Source organism: Styela clava, chromosome 6 (genome assembly GCF_964204865.1).
Source record: "Styela clava chromosome 6, kaStyClav1.hap1.2, whole genome shotgun sequence".
Lineage (NCBI taxonomy): Eukaryota > Metazoa > Chordata > Ascidiacea > Stolidobranchia > Styelidae > Styela > Styela clava.
Window position 1 is genome coordinate 10,554,845 of NC_135255.1, and position 15,093 is coordinate 10,569,937.

General features: G+C 34.2%; 1 protein-coding gene across 2 annotated transcripts in view; it reads left to right on the top strand.

The window, feature by feature from the left end:
• LOC120331532 (uncharacterized) overlaps positions 1-15,093 on the top strand; it is a 77,007-nt gene that overhangs the window by 56,883 nt on the left and 5,031 nt on the right. For both annotated transcript variants that reach the window (XM_039398618.2, XM_039398619.2), the window contains 12 exons: positions 1,241-1,360; positions 4,234-4,315; positions 5,879-5,967; positions 7,192-7,332; positions 8,133-8,257; positions 8,980-9,118; positions 11,056-11,118; positions 12,165-12,271; positions 13,563-13,704; positions 14,064-14,261; positions 14,618-14,716; positions 14,945-14,987. In XM_039398618.2, the coding sequence (XP_039254552.2) occupies positions 1,241-1,360; positions 4,234-4,315; positions 5,879-5,967; positions 7,192-7,332; positions 8,133-8,257; positions 8,980-9,118; positions 11,056-11,118; positions 12,165-12,271; positions 13,563-13,704; positions 14,064-14,261; positions 14,618-14,716; positions 14,945-14,987 (1,348 nt within the window). The remainder of the gene's footprint in view (positions 1-1,240; positions 1,361-4,233; positions 4,316-5,878; positions 5,968-7,191; positions 7,333-8,132; positions 8,258-8,979; positions 9,119-11,055; positions 11,119-12,164; positions 12,272-13,562; positions 13,705-14,063; positions 14,262-14,617; positions 14,717-14,944; positions 14,988-15,093) is intronic.

Consider the following 15,093-nt stretch of genomic DNA (forward strand, 5'->3'; position numbering starts at 1 on the left):
CTATGATTATGATGAGATTCATCTCAATCATTGCAGTATAGCCAATATGTGATTGCACCACATTGTGTCAGCTATCTTGACATTCCATCCGTATTTGTATGGTCACCACCAGTATGCCCAACAAGTTAGAAAAGAGTACATCCACATTGTTTTCTTCCGGTCACGTGGATCATTCTTTATTGGAATTTACAACCTGCTTTCAAATCAGAAAGATTTCTTCAAAAAATATGGAACATTCATGCCAATGTGTCATTTTGTATCCACCGGTTGGGAGGTTCTTTTGCAAATGTTTTTTCTATACTTCTGTATATGTAACAATTAATTATTATTATGATTAGGATGACTGTTAGTGGCGCGGGAACCACAAGCTGGATCCGATTTCTTTGTTAGTTATCTCTACGCCCTTACATTTTGTATGCTTCCATTGTGTCATTTTATAACCAAACGACTTTTCGAAGCGATGATGTAATGTTATGTTTGATTGTATTATGTGAATAGGAAACCATTGAATTGGTACCGAAATCGTACTTTGTCAGTTCAAACTATTAGGTCGTGCTCCTCATTGCCATACTCGCAGAGTATGTACACTTCAATATTTTCTTGTGTGTTGCATCATTTGTCGCGTATGTATAGTGATTAGGGCTGTTTATACAGTATGCTCTGGACACATTTTTTTTTCTTATGAACTTGACTTATGGAGCACAATTCTTACTCGCCTTCTGTCACGTTTCATGACCATCTTGGCATCTCGGCTTCCGGTCATCATTACATTTGGTTGCTGAATGTCATCTGAATTGTCTATACGCCGGAATGACATTTATTTATTATTATGCCAGATACTTGCCAGAGACTGCATTCAATTAAATGAATTTCCTGTATTTTATATTTATACTAAATTTCTCCCGATATGAAGACAATTCTTAATACAAAGAGTTATATATTTGGTTCATGGTGCAACAAGGTTTTAAGTACTTTCGCCACTATTTTCATTAGGAACAAAATCCCGTGCACCAAGATTGTAATAACTTGGACAAACAATGCCAAACCCCAAATTTTTCTGTTCTTTCCAAATGTAATGGCTGTTACTTATCACTGTCTGCTTGTTCAGAGCTTTGTCCCGAGTGTAATATGCTCAAAAACGTAATAAAGCGTTAAAGTTTTGCTAAGTATATGCGATTATGAAATGTATTCGTTTCGTTTTTATAACGATTTTTTTTTGTTATTTTCATGCATATTATAGTTTTGAATGCAAGATCAGCTCCTCCTGGATATCATGATGGAATGGTTGGAAACCAACGTGGATTTTTTCCTAAAGATTGCGTAGAGGAAGTCAGATTGAGGAGACCTCTTGCTGAGACAGGTATGGTGAACGCTTATTATCATTGTTTTAGTATGAAAGGGTTTTGACTCAGCGTTTATCATTCCTTGTTGGGCGTAGGGAAAGCAAGTAGGCTACGTAACTGATGTGTTTATTCAACAATTGATTGCTATTTAATGTGGTAATACCACGGGTTTTGCACTTTCAAATAATCACAATAACAAAGTTACAATAATCCTGCATACTGTTCGAATGAAAATATTGTTAGAAGCTTATCGTTGATACACCCCAGACAACGCTCGTTCATTCATATTTTGCTCGAATATTCGAAAAAAAAACGAATTTGAATGTAAGGTTATCGTCATTCGACTCATTATTACTCCAAGATGGATTTCCTCGCTTTTTCATACTTGCGAGTATCTTTGCTTTCAAACCAAAGAACAGTCGTGATCTTGCGCGAGTATAAGTTTCCTAAAATATCCTCAATCTTACGGTCATTCTTCAATAAGAATAATTTATTAATTTTTCGATCCGGTCATTAATTCCACCAGCATTTTCTAAATATAGCTCCCCTTTTTCGCAGTATTTCAGCAAAACAATATTTCAAAAATTGTATCATTGAATTATTGAGTGCCAGTGTATCGTGTGTTCTGCACCGTGAATCGCGCAGTGTGATCAGATATTGAGGGCTCGTTCTAGGAAAGAAATATAACTCAGTTGAAAGAAAATTTTAAGTTTGAAAAATACGATTTTAAAGTATTCCAAAACTGCACTGCAATTGTGTTCAGCAAAATAGACATATGTTATATATACAGTATAACGATTTCGACAAAAAAATCGAAATAACATTGAAGGTTTTAATTTCTGTTACACTCGTCATACTGACACAGCTACATAGAAATAACCATTTCCGCATTTTCCTATTTCTAAGCTAAACGTTCGCCATTGTGGTTTTCGAAGGGTATAAACAATGTACGCATAATTACCGTATATATAACGGTTGGTGTCAAGAGACGCCAGTTTTTATTTAATTACTCAGAAAGGTGCTGTTTGTTCACTTATATCGCTGTTTGATATAAGCTTAATAAATAGATACAGCAAAATGAAAGAACGAAGTGTAATTTTTGTTTTGAAACTCATAATCATTCAGTTACTTTGAACAAATTTCAAAAAAGTTACTGGAATATTAAAGTCAATGTAAAAGATTAGTATCATATGTCCAAATAAGAATACAGTATAGCGTATTTACACTTATTCTACGTCCAAAGTCAACTTTAAGAGAGATATTATTGTTTACTGAATCGTTTTAATTACTTAAAAATACATTTCAATTTTACCTATTCTGTTTTAATTACAATTTTGAACTGTTATTAAATCCTGAAATTCTTGGTAGCGTAGTTGGTAATCATTTTTCTAAAAAGCTCCGAAAGCGAGAAAAATCGTGACTCTGTTTTTGTCAGTTTTTTTGACGTGACGCCAAACTAGGGTTGGTTCCATTTGTTATTTAGACGGATGTACTGCCGCAGGCGTGCAGTGCCAGTGCGTAGCTTTCTAACGCAGACAGGTGTATATTACTGGTATTGCTTTGTTCTTTAAATTAAACACTGCATGAAATATAATTTGTGAGTTTTAATAGTCGAAGTTTTAGATTAGAACATAGCACAGTTCATTTATTTTATTGAGCGATTTATTATATTGTGTGATTAGGATGACAGGCAGTCGTACGAACTTTCTGCGGATTTACTTAATTACGTCTTGATTGGTTTTATTATTGTGTATATAACGATATTAGGAAATCGTGGTTTTTAACGGCTATCAAATTTTTATGATGCATTTTTAAAAATCTAAACCAAATTAGCACTCTTCGGGAAATGCAATATTAATGTGGCCTAGGAGTTGAGTCAATAGCATGCTGATTTAGATACAATCTTAGGGTTAGTTCATTCTTGTTATGTGTTTGTTGGGATTTTTCATAGTTACTCGATCATATTATACGATAAAAACGATAATGTGAATGCTCATATTTTGATTCAATTATTGCAAAATGCGGATTAATTTCACCAAATTTTGTAAACGTGCTTACCGTTTCATAAACAATTGTTATGATGACAATCAATTTGGAATTGTTAGTACAGTTAATGTTCTAAAATCAGTATGACGTTTATTGTCTGGTTTACTGTTTTTATTTTAGCATTTTAAATCCCACTTCCGCATTGGATTTCTATTTTGTAACTTATTCACGACAGTAAACAAACGGCGTTATTAATTTATTACCGACATTGTATTCTAAATGAACTTGTCCGCTAGTTTAGTTCAACTCGGAATTTTTTTTATCAAGCTACAATAGGAGAAAATATTCTTCGGAAATACTTTTATTTACCTAAATTTTCGTTCGTCATTTTCTCAAATTTTTTCATTTTATTGCTATCATGCTGTGTTATAGCTGCTTTCCATACTTTTATCCGAAACAGCATATTGGGATATTATGCTAAAAAACGGCGTGAAATTTGTATTATATTTAGGCGTTTTTCGAACAAAAATTACCGTACTTCAACATTGACAACATATCGAGTTCTGTGCAATAGTATAAGCTAGTTTTACACTACTCGTTATGTATTCGTGGGTTTCGGGACTAGTGATGACATGTGGTACATAACATTTTACACAGCGCTTCGTTCTTTTAAGTTAACATTATCCTCATACCATATAGCAAATGAAGCAAATTTTTAATGTTTAATTTTTTCCATCATTGAAGGCAAAACTTTATGTAATCAAAGTATAGTATCGTACAGTTGGAATATTTCAGCTATAGAAAATCGCAATGAGAGAACGGATATATTCGCGCAAGGAGCGCAAAAATGCTTGGCTCGTTAACACTGATTTTTTCAATGATGATCATGATTTTTCTGCCTCAGGTCAACGAGCAACTTCCGACAACGTTAACGAAAGACATTCAAGCGGGAAATTCAAAAGTTCGACCAAAAAGCAACATACAAGGTGATTAAAGTGTTTTCAATATTTTACATAGAAATATAGAAAATGTGAGGGTTCAAGTCTTTCTGGTGATTAGTTGATAACGTCGCCGAGAAAGTTTATTTATAAATTTTACATGACTTGTTTTATATATGACTTGAGTCCCTCTCACAACAACGCTTTGCAGGATTAAATCCGAAAAGATGCAAGACCGACCGACATATTTAGCATTGATTTATAATTTTTTTCATATGAAAACTCGCGTTCGCGCTTGTTTTCTTGGCTTTTGTTATTGTATTATGATATCACAATAATAGCTGTATTGCGTGCAACAAACTATCCTCGTCTTGCCAACTTGATTTTCGGTTCGTTTTCTCTAGTTGAACTAGACGCCTTTTCGTGGCCTTTGTATCATTTTTCGTCATTCCCCTAAATTAGCCATTTGTAAGTAAGGGATAACGGACAATTAAACCATGTTCTGGCTAACGTGAGTATATTTAAGCGTCTGTTTTATTGCTGTTAATTGTGCCCTGTTAGCCTAAGGGCTGGATAATAATCATTAGGCGACTAAAACATAATATAGTGTCGTTGTATATGGCAGAAGTCGATGGTAGGTTTTCTTAATTAGAAAAGGTATTTTACTAATAGTAGAGTAAAGTTGGGAACTAATAAGTTTAGAACTTAGTTTGAAAATGTGTTTTGAAACTTCTAAAATATTCGCAATATGTTTTTGCTATTTAATTTGACATAGTATAAGTACAGTGAAATTATGAATTTTGCAAATATCGTGATTTTAATATTTTGCCGCTTTCCAACTTTTAAATTTCTGAAATTAAATTATGGTTTCGATTTTGAACAAAGTAGATATATTTAGCTCAGTCTAAACATTGGGAACGTTATCAAGTTTATTATTAATCAGTCTGCGTCTTTTCATCAAAATTAATCTTACTGAATCACGTCCATGGCCACGGTCACTGTCACTGCAAGATGGTTGCTAAAATCTAATCCGAAACCTGGTTTGTTGCTATTTTAAACTTATCTCTGAATAGGAGTGTCTTTGCACGATCGTTCCATGTACGTAATATGGATATATATATATTGCTTGTACTTCACAAGAGATTCTGGAATATTATAGTGTTAAGGATTGATAGATTTGTAACAAAGACTGATGTACATCGCCCAGGAAGATCAGAAACTAGATTTTGATTTGATTCGGACGTACAGTCTTTTTAGGCCTTGTTTTTTACGCCTTCGCTCTGAACTAGGCTCTGCTGATACGTAAGAAGTTATTAATTTTAGAGGGAGACCGAATCTTTCTCGTCTCAAGTACAGATTGACGATTGTTTATTCATTTAATGCGTTCAATTCGTTTGCTTTCTGCTGTTGATATTCCTGCATTTTAGAGAATAATATTTGGTACAGATTATAAGGATAATTTACATTTTTGAGTAGGGATCAGTGCGTGATTGTTCTTGAGTTTATAAGATTGAATTTCCTTTTTCAGAGCATGATTGGCTTCCGTTAACAATATATTTTAAATCTTCTATCAGGAATGTTAAAATTTTGTTATATTCCTTCAAAATGCAGTGCCGACGGTTCATCTCTAACACAAAGGAATACAATGCCGGATTCGGTGAGCATCGTATCATTTGAATCCAACGACGAAGTCAATACAGGTAATTACGATGGTTTATTATTGTGATCTAAAGCTGTTATATGTTACAAATACATAGGGATTCTCCAACTGGGCCCTCGGGCCTCCTAGGGTGGCCATGAGCAAACACCTTCACTGGGGGCACCATTTGCGATGACTACATTATTTTAAAGTAAATTGACGATTCTTTGGTTAAAGCTTTTTTTTTTAAATTTTTTTCTATTTCGTTTGTGGGCTTTTCAATATTAAACATGGGAATGAAATAAGCGATGGAAACGCGTTAAAAACCAAAATTAGGTATTTTTATCGGAGAGAAATTGGGCCACAGAGCGTCTAGAGTTTTTATGAAGAGGGCCACGTATCACGAAAATTCATGAATCATTATTTTGGGGTCTAGTTTTTTGCATTTACAGTAAAAAAAAATCTTCCAATTATGTTGACACACGAAATAAGTCCATAATTGGTACATAGCAGAAAAAAGTTTGGGTGCCCTGGTCTACATTGACTAATACACGACGTTTCCTTGTTGTCATATTCATATACGTATTATGATTGTATTATGCAATTATAAAATTTAGTTCGGTACATCAGAAATCGTATTTACCACCCAGCGTTATTTCACAGAATAGCAAGTAATTTTAATATAACATTTTAAGCTTAGATGACGTGCCCGCGTTCCAAAATATGCAAATTTGCTTACACTGTTTGCTAATCTTTAACGAAATCATTCCAAAAAATAAATCTATTTTCTATGTTTAGTGATAAGAAACTTAACTCGTTATGATTGAATGTTCTGATTGCTTTCATAATTCTATTGTCTCGAGGTTGTATCGTTTCGTTTTATGATGCTTATTATGGAATATTTTGACGAATCGCGTTATTTTCAGCTTTATGATAATTTATAGAGTTTGCCTATGCAATCATTGCATGAATATCTCGTGTAAGAATTACACAGTCGTTGGAATACAACACGGTTAGACGTGATGAGCCAACTGCGAAAATAGACTTCTAACCTTTTGTGTTAAAAGAGCATACTGTGTATTCAAATTTGACGTTTGTTTTACGTACGACTTAGTGATAACCGGAAGAGAGTGTAGTATATCATGTTAGGTCTGACGATTAGATTCGTTAAAGTTAAGTGAGATCATGCATGGTTGTTTTATAACTGATTTCTAAGCGGAAAGAAAACGTCACGTATGACAACGTAATTTTTCATTTTTTCAATATTTTAATTTTTTTGCGTCAGGACGGAAGTCTACATCGTCCAGGAGTGAGGATTTGGCAAATCTCCAAGCAACCTCCGTCTCCGGTATATTTCATAATACAAGAAGTGTAGCTTTATGGAAAGGCTCAGACGGATTTGGTTTCATCCTAAGGGGAGCAAAATGTAAGATTTGAACACAAATTGGAAATTTTCATCATTATTTATGGCTGGCCCTTTTAGGTTACGTGTGTACGTATTGCATGTAATTGATAAGGACCCAAACAACAAAACCCAGCATATTTGGAACATATTATTCTAGAAAGAACATAACTTTTGTGCATAACGTCCTGGATTCCTGAAATTCTTGGGTACAATCATGCAAAACAGTGGTTAAAAACGTGTTTTCGTAGAAGTATTCGAGAAATTTAGAGTTTTATTTTTGGCCTCTATGTATTTTCAAATATATTTTAAAATCGTTCGGTTTCCATGGTCCAATATACATTCCAAATATATTCATGGTATAATAAGCTGATGTCTGGTGAATCCAAATCAAATTGTATTATTTCCTGTAAAAATCATTTTTCCTCTACCTAATGCCGCCACCAACTTGAACTGCAAACTCTGCAAAACATGGGCATTCACTTACACATTATTACGTCATAACACATGAAACTCCACGTTTGGCGTAATCGATACTGGTTCATACCAATGCTGTTGCTGTACTGAATGTGCCAATTTAACTTATTTAGTTAGTAGTTTTCGATGACAAATTTAGGATTGCTATTTTTCGTTGTTGAATGTTTTATCGAATGTTCACCAATATAGATATTTGTAGTAATGCCTTGCAGGGAAGAGGCCATTCAAATGACCATTGGTACCAAATAAACACATCTTTTTCTGAGTAATCCTTGGTATATATTCGTCATCTCAATACTATTCTGCTTCATCTTACCGTATTCATTATTTCTATTTCATATTTTCAGCCGAAGGACCAGTCCACGAATTCAACCCGTCCGCAAGATATCCAGCATTGCAGTATTTAGAATCAATTGAAGAAGGCAGTAACGCTCATAATGCAGGATTACGCTCTGGAGATTTCATTATTAGGGTATGTTTCTACTTTAATATAACTTGGGACATAAGAACACATAGAAAGGTTAAATTGCGTGCCCGATATGCCCTTGTGATCGGATCGATAGATTTAATTGAGTTTGCACCACGGTTCAAACTTTACGCCCGTTGCTTCATCCATAGGGCAAAAAAATCGGGTAGGCAATTCTGAACCGGAAAAATCCAGATCTTTCCAGATATAGTACCTTCTTACATTGGTGACTGACTGATCGTATAAAAAAAATGAATAATTAGTGTTATTATATCATCTTCGAATCAGGCCAAAATTTCATGGCTGAAATGCTGATGACAATATATCAATTTCTGTGTTTCCTGGCTGCTTCATATCTTAACATGACAAGAATTGAAATTTTAGGGACCAATTCATCACCAAATATGTAATATTGAAAACCCGTTTTTATTTCGATTTGTTAGATAGACGAATGTGACCTCGGGCATTAGTTTATTCCGTTGGATTATGTATCTTTTACCAAATTATATTAGGGAACAAACTGGTCTCCATTTATGCAGGCGCCCATACATGGCACGCAATATTCAAAATATTTGGCACCCATTAGTTGACTAACCTCAAAATTAGTCGTATTGATTTCGGGTTTTGTACGCCCATTTACGAAAACCTCGGTTTTGTTCCTTCAAAAAGGGAAAAAATACGAAGCACGACTATTGTGGTGAATTGTATAATTTATTTCGTTTTCTTAGATCGGAGATACAGACGTTAGAAAGTTTGGCCACCAGCAGTTAGTCGACACCATACGATCATGTGGAGAGCCACTACATATGCAAGTTACGACGGTCATCAATCGGACACAGAACGGAGATACAGTTTCGCTTCATTCAAGTAAGATTTTTTATTTCCAGTTTTCCATATCGCGAGTATAGAAGGATATGATAGTGATTATATCGAATTGATATTTTTAGGTTTTGCATGGTTTGTTTATTTTTTTTTTCACAAACTTGAATAAAGGCTCAAACTTTCAACTACAAGAGAATAGAATAATGATAAAAATGTTGTTAGCGATCATTGTCTTGCTGAGATATATATAAGTTTATACTTACCCTATATATATGCCAGTGACTGAAAGTTCACAATGACTTGAAATAAATTTAAAATAAACGCTGTCTGGAAACATTCACGTGGAAGAGAATATATGGTTGCTAGCTGACTAATGAAGCGATACACCGAAATCTTTTTGGGGGGATGACGATAAAGTGTTCCTAGTATACCTCTAGTTTAGTTATTTCAGCTTGTGGGACTAGTCTTCTTGAAATTGCATTTTATCTTCTTATATCATTCTATCAAAATCTGATCACACGGTCAATGTGAACGTCATCAATAAAACAATCACTGAGAATCAGTAACCTGACCTTATCTAGGAAGATAATAGCCCCAAATTACCTACAATTCGACATTTTTATTGGCGTGGTACAGAATATCATCATGCCCTTAAGCCTTTCGCGTTTCAATACTATTCATGTATTCAACGTACGGCCTCTTCTGTCTAAGACAGGTTAATATAGGCCCGGGTTCACATTATCTTGATGTCGCATAAAGTCAATTCGGTGCAAATTATTCAAGAAGAGAAATTACGTGGTGTTCGCTGATTTCCAGTTTTTATAAGATTGTTTCTTGACTCTGTTGTTACGAAAGACGAATATGTTTTTTATGCGGATCTACTTTGAATAAAAAATGTCAGATACGTAATTTATGTATATATATTAAATTAAATGATTTGCGACATAAATCAGGGTTGTATTCCCACCTTTTCGAAATTTAACGTTTTTTATGAAGGTTACCCGCGTCCGCGTAGACGTAATTCGTCGCCAATGGCGATAATGACGCAATCAAATACAATTACAAATTGCTCCCAATTACCAAGCACGATATACAAACAATATTAGGCTGGAAGATAAATAATTTTTAATTTAATATATAAAATGTTGCTGACACTTTGTTATTGATACTTCCAATTTTTTGTAAGTTTAAGTAGCGCCGTGCAGAATAAAATTTATTTTTATTTTATTTCTATATGGAATATTCCCTATTTTATTTACATCGATCTGGTCCTAAAATGCTCAACGACGCGTCTCTTCCATAAAAATCAATGACCTTATTATCAAATGTCATCAGTATTTTATATGGAAATAAAAAAATGTTAATTCACGAAATGTTTTTTTCTGGATTAAAAAATCAACATAAAACAGAGATATTCAAAATGATTGAAATTGATACGAATTTAACTGACTGAATTCGATGAAGTTTCAGTTGAAAAATTATCATTCTAGGACTGACTGTATTCGAAATAGTAGAATATTCGAATTTGACCATCTCTGCTTTATAGAAACTACTATTTCCTTATTTATACGGTGTTAACGTGTTAACCTGTTTCTCATATTTTTGCGCGTCTTACTGAATAAAGATAGATGTCAATTAACTCTAGAGTGAAATGTTATAATCCAATTCGTGAATTTTGATTTATGTGAAATTCTTGTGAATTCAAAATTTTCTCACGATCGATCAATTTTTAAAAATTGAACATATTTTTCGTTGCTTGTTTTTTTGTTATTTATATTTACCCATATACATTCATTTCAAAATCTATTGTATTACAATCATCGACATATGTCGCGGCACTTATACCCGAATATCAATATTTGACCACTTTTCCCAAAACAATCAGGGCACATCCTGATATCAGAATACGTAAACATTTACTCATTGGTTTTCACAAATCATTTTATTTTGCATGCCTATATCATCTCATATTTTTATTTTAGATTCTAGTGGAAAACAATCACAAAAAGGTCACGGAAAATCGGACTCGATATCATCAGCGTTAGGTTGGTGAATTTCACATCTATTTTACTCATTTTTTTCAGTTTGTATTTTTATTTTTTTTCGTTTATTTCATACAACCATCACCAACACTTTTTACATTTATGCCCAGGCTTTCAATTTCTGGTTAAGAATAAAGTTCTGTTACGTTAGCACAAGAGTTCCAGTCCGTATTCTATCGCTTACCCTTAGCAAATTTGAATAGTGAAATGTACCCCTTAACTGTAAGATAATTATAAAAAGAAAAAGTAGCTTTAGACGCGACGGTCATATCTCCATATCGTCAGGGTAGCAACGTAGGACGTTGCAATCATAATAATATTGCAATGCGGTATGTGGTCATTAACCACATTTACTTATATTCTTTCTTCGTATGGTACCCCAGATGTAGGTCTAATCAACCCCTACGGCATATTTAGCCATTTAATACTAGTTGAAACCCCTGTGTCACCACGATTTGAAAACTCGTCAATATGATTTGCTATCACGTCGGTGTGTATATAAGTGTTGCAATCGCAAGATTACTAGAATGAAGAAAATTTACTAAGCACTAGAACTTCTGCTTGTGTATGATTGTACCGTATCCAAAAGTTAGGTTCTCACCCGAATATGTTCCAACTGACAGGGGTTTTGTTTTTAGTATCACCCATCGTACGTTTAATGGGGTTGCGAATGTTGAGTTTTGAATACTAATTAATAGGCGGCGATGATGATTCATTCCATTTTGTATTTACATGGAATTTTATATTTAACAAGTATTAATAGATAATTATGTGTATCATAATGATTTGCCTAATTAAATGATAATAATATCGTATAAATATAGTAATGACACGATGAACAGACACGTCCAATTCATTTTTTTTATCAAATTCACTTTTCATTGCCAATTTATCGATCAAAAGTTGTTCACTGTGAAAATTTATCGTCGATCAAAAATGGGAAGATGATCGAAACAGCTCGTCAAATTGTTTTTATCGTTGGCCTATGTTGATGTTTTGTTTTAGACTTTCCTATATAACTTAAACACATAATGTGCTTTCATATTTAGATCAATTGGACAACGTTATTGCCATGGAGGATATGGACGGATCGGAGAGAACAGCTTCGTTAAGAAGGTTACCTGGTGGCAGAAGAATAGGTGGTGATCATCTTCAGGTGAGATTTCACGTAGAACCGTATTAAGTGGAGTATTTCGTTGATTTACAATTGAGTGGTAGTGAATTCGACACACTTTTCTGACTAATAGCTTATAAAATTTCAAGTCAAATTGATTTTCGGGTCACACGGGACGTTACGAATACTGCACAGTTCGCATTGTCGCTACAGGAAGTTGTTTTCAATTGTATTGTGTGGTTTGCTTCATTGGCGACGATTGTGCAATTATTTTAGCTTATGAACTCATTTGGACATTGCTTTAAAGAGGTCTGAATTTATCCACTGGCGAGCCGTAGCTTTAAGAATTAGCTCGTTGAATAGCGATCGTATAATGGCAAGTTTCACAGATTTGGACAGTAAACCAACTGAATTGTCTTTGTCATGTAACAAAGCAAATCCCACTCAAATATTTCTGAGGACAATTTTGCTTAAAGCAAGGTCGCGCGCTCTTAATCAGAAGTAAGGCGACTCATTTTTTGAGTGAAGTAATGGGCCACCACTGAAATTTCAAGATCTATTTAAACCCATATAGTATTATGGTAGCGCAGTTCGCACCAGTAAATATTGATCGTAAGGATTTCGACCTATAAAGAGATGTGGCATTAAATTCCATGTAGCTGAAAAAGTAACATTTTTCTCGATCAGATCTGAATACCATGCTTCAACAGTCTTTAAGCAAAATGATTAATATTATCAAATCAATAGTCCAGCATTCTTTTCCATTTGATACACAATATCTGTCTCGTTTTGTGGGTATGCTTGCCAGCTTGCGATCAATACTTGCATGTACTTTGAGTGACGTCAGTATAAATTTTGAATACTAGTTCGCTTCAAAGAACGAAATGTCTCGGATATGTCGACAAATAAACTCAATGTTTGATTCCTTCATTCTGTCATGCTTTTGACATTTGTGCTCGGTTTGGCTCAATGTATGTTCTCCTTTTTGGTAAACTTTTTTGTCTGGCTACAAATTGCCGCCCAGTGAGTAATAAATTTAGTAGGCCGTTCCGGAATGCGTTCCTTCGAAAATATAGGTCTTTACATATCAGGTATTATAATTCTGACGCCGCGTGCTTGAAAATTGTGTTTTACTGTTAAATATTTACTACTTGAAAATACTTTGACAATATTTTGCAATTGCTATATTGATTTTTGAATTCCAATAAATTGGAATATGCTGTGATTTTGCTATCCCGTATAAAAAAAAATTGAATTATTAAACATGTTATCGAAATATTTAATAATATAAATATCGATATATTTAAAATTATCAGTTTGTTCCATTTTTCAGAATTTATTTTCACGGCCAAACGGAAGCGTAGATCCTATAGCTACATTACCAAGAGCCCCACAAACAAGTACCTTTACAAGCGCAAAGAAACCTTTATGTGTTCCACCACCTTCGTTATCAAGCAGTAACACATTCCAGTATGGTAAGTACAATTACGGATTATTATTATCCGTTATACCCAGTTCCCCTGTCCTATTTATTATACAGGGTGCATTGTACATTGGGGTTACTGGTCGTTACTGATTATTTACCAAGTCTACAGATTAACTACTTTTTTATGTGAGCTTTGAATGAGGCATCACACAAGCTATCGGTTTTAAATGAAATTGTCTATCCTTCTTGGGGTCAATGATCACCATATTGATCGATAAATTGAATCGTTCAAAAATCTTTTTCAGTACAACTATTACCCTATAGTCACTAGTGCGTTACCCTATAGTCACTAGTGCGTTGTTCCCAACCGAAATGTACGATATTTTCAACGATTTTGCTCCCATTTAGATAATACCGACAATCGTTATTCGTCGTCACATGAAGATACCCAAAGTGTTCGTAGTATGTCATCATCCTCTTCTAATTCATCGACTTTTACAACATGGGGAAGATATTCGGGAACTGCAAACGCTCCACCGCCAGTCACTAACGGAAAAGAATTCAGATCTCATTCGGTCTCTGGAGCAACCGGGGAAAGACTCTTGAGTAAGTGAATGGTTTTTCATGCATTTTCAGGTACTCCTGTAGTATGCAAACCAAGGTGGCGGACACCGGAATGTAGTATGTGTACCCGGTTAGGATTAGGCCATAATTTCAGGTACAAATACTACGGGGGTTACTTGGATACTCTCCGTACTCGTAATAGAACAAAAATATAGAAATTGGAATAAAATTATGGCCTCATATTTTTATTTCCCCCCGAGTTAAATTCTTTGGACGCTCTTATCCGTGTGTTTTGGATTATAAAATTTCTGAAGACGTTGAGTATTGTCAATGCCGTGGTCTAACATCTCAGAAGTCAAATCCGACGTCTTTTCAAATTTCTTGCATTCATTTTTTAGTGCAAAGTGGCGCAAAATCAAAACGACTTCCTCCGCCTCCACCCAGACGTGTTGACAGTCGATTGTCTGTTTCAATACCAGAAGAAGAACCCGTCAGAAGTAAGTATTTGTTTATTTCAATTTGATCCAAAAATTATTGAACAATGTAAATTTCGGTGCCAAATTCAAATAATGAATTTTAAATTTTTTAAATTGTGAAATGATTTACAGACACACTATATATCGAAACAGGTTCACACTATTAATTATTTGTGTACTGTTGCATCAAGAGTTATTTTCGTACCTTTGTGGTTTATTTCGTTACTCATGATTCTATTATTATTTCAGGTCCGTCGCATTATACTTCGCCGCATAAAACAACGCAACACATGTGAGTAATCTTTTTAATTTTGTAATTTATTTAACTAAGTCAGTGTTTTTAAACGGTGAGCGTAGACAATTTTTTGAGGGGACGTGAAGATAATTAAAAATAAAAA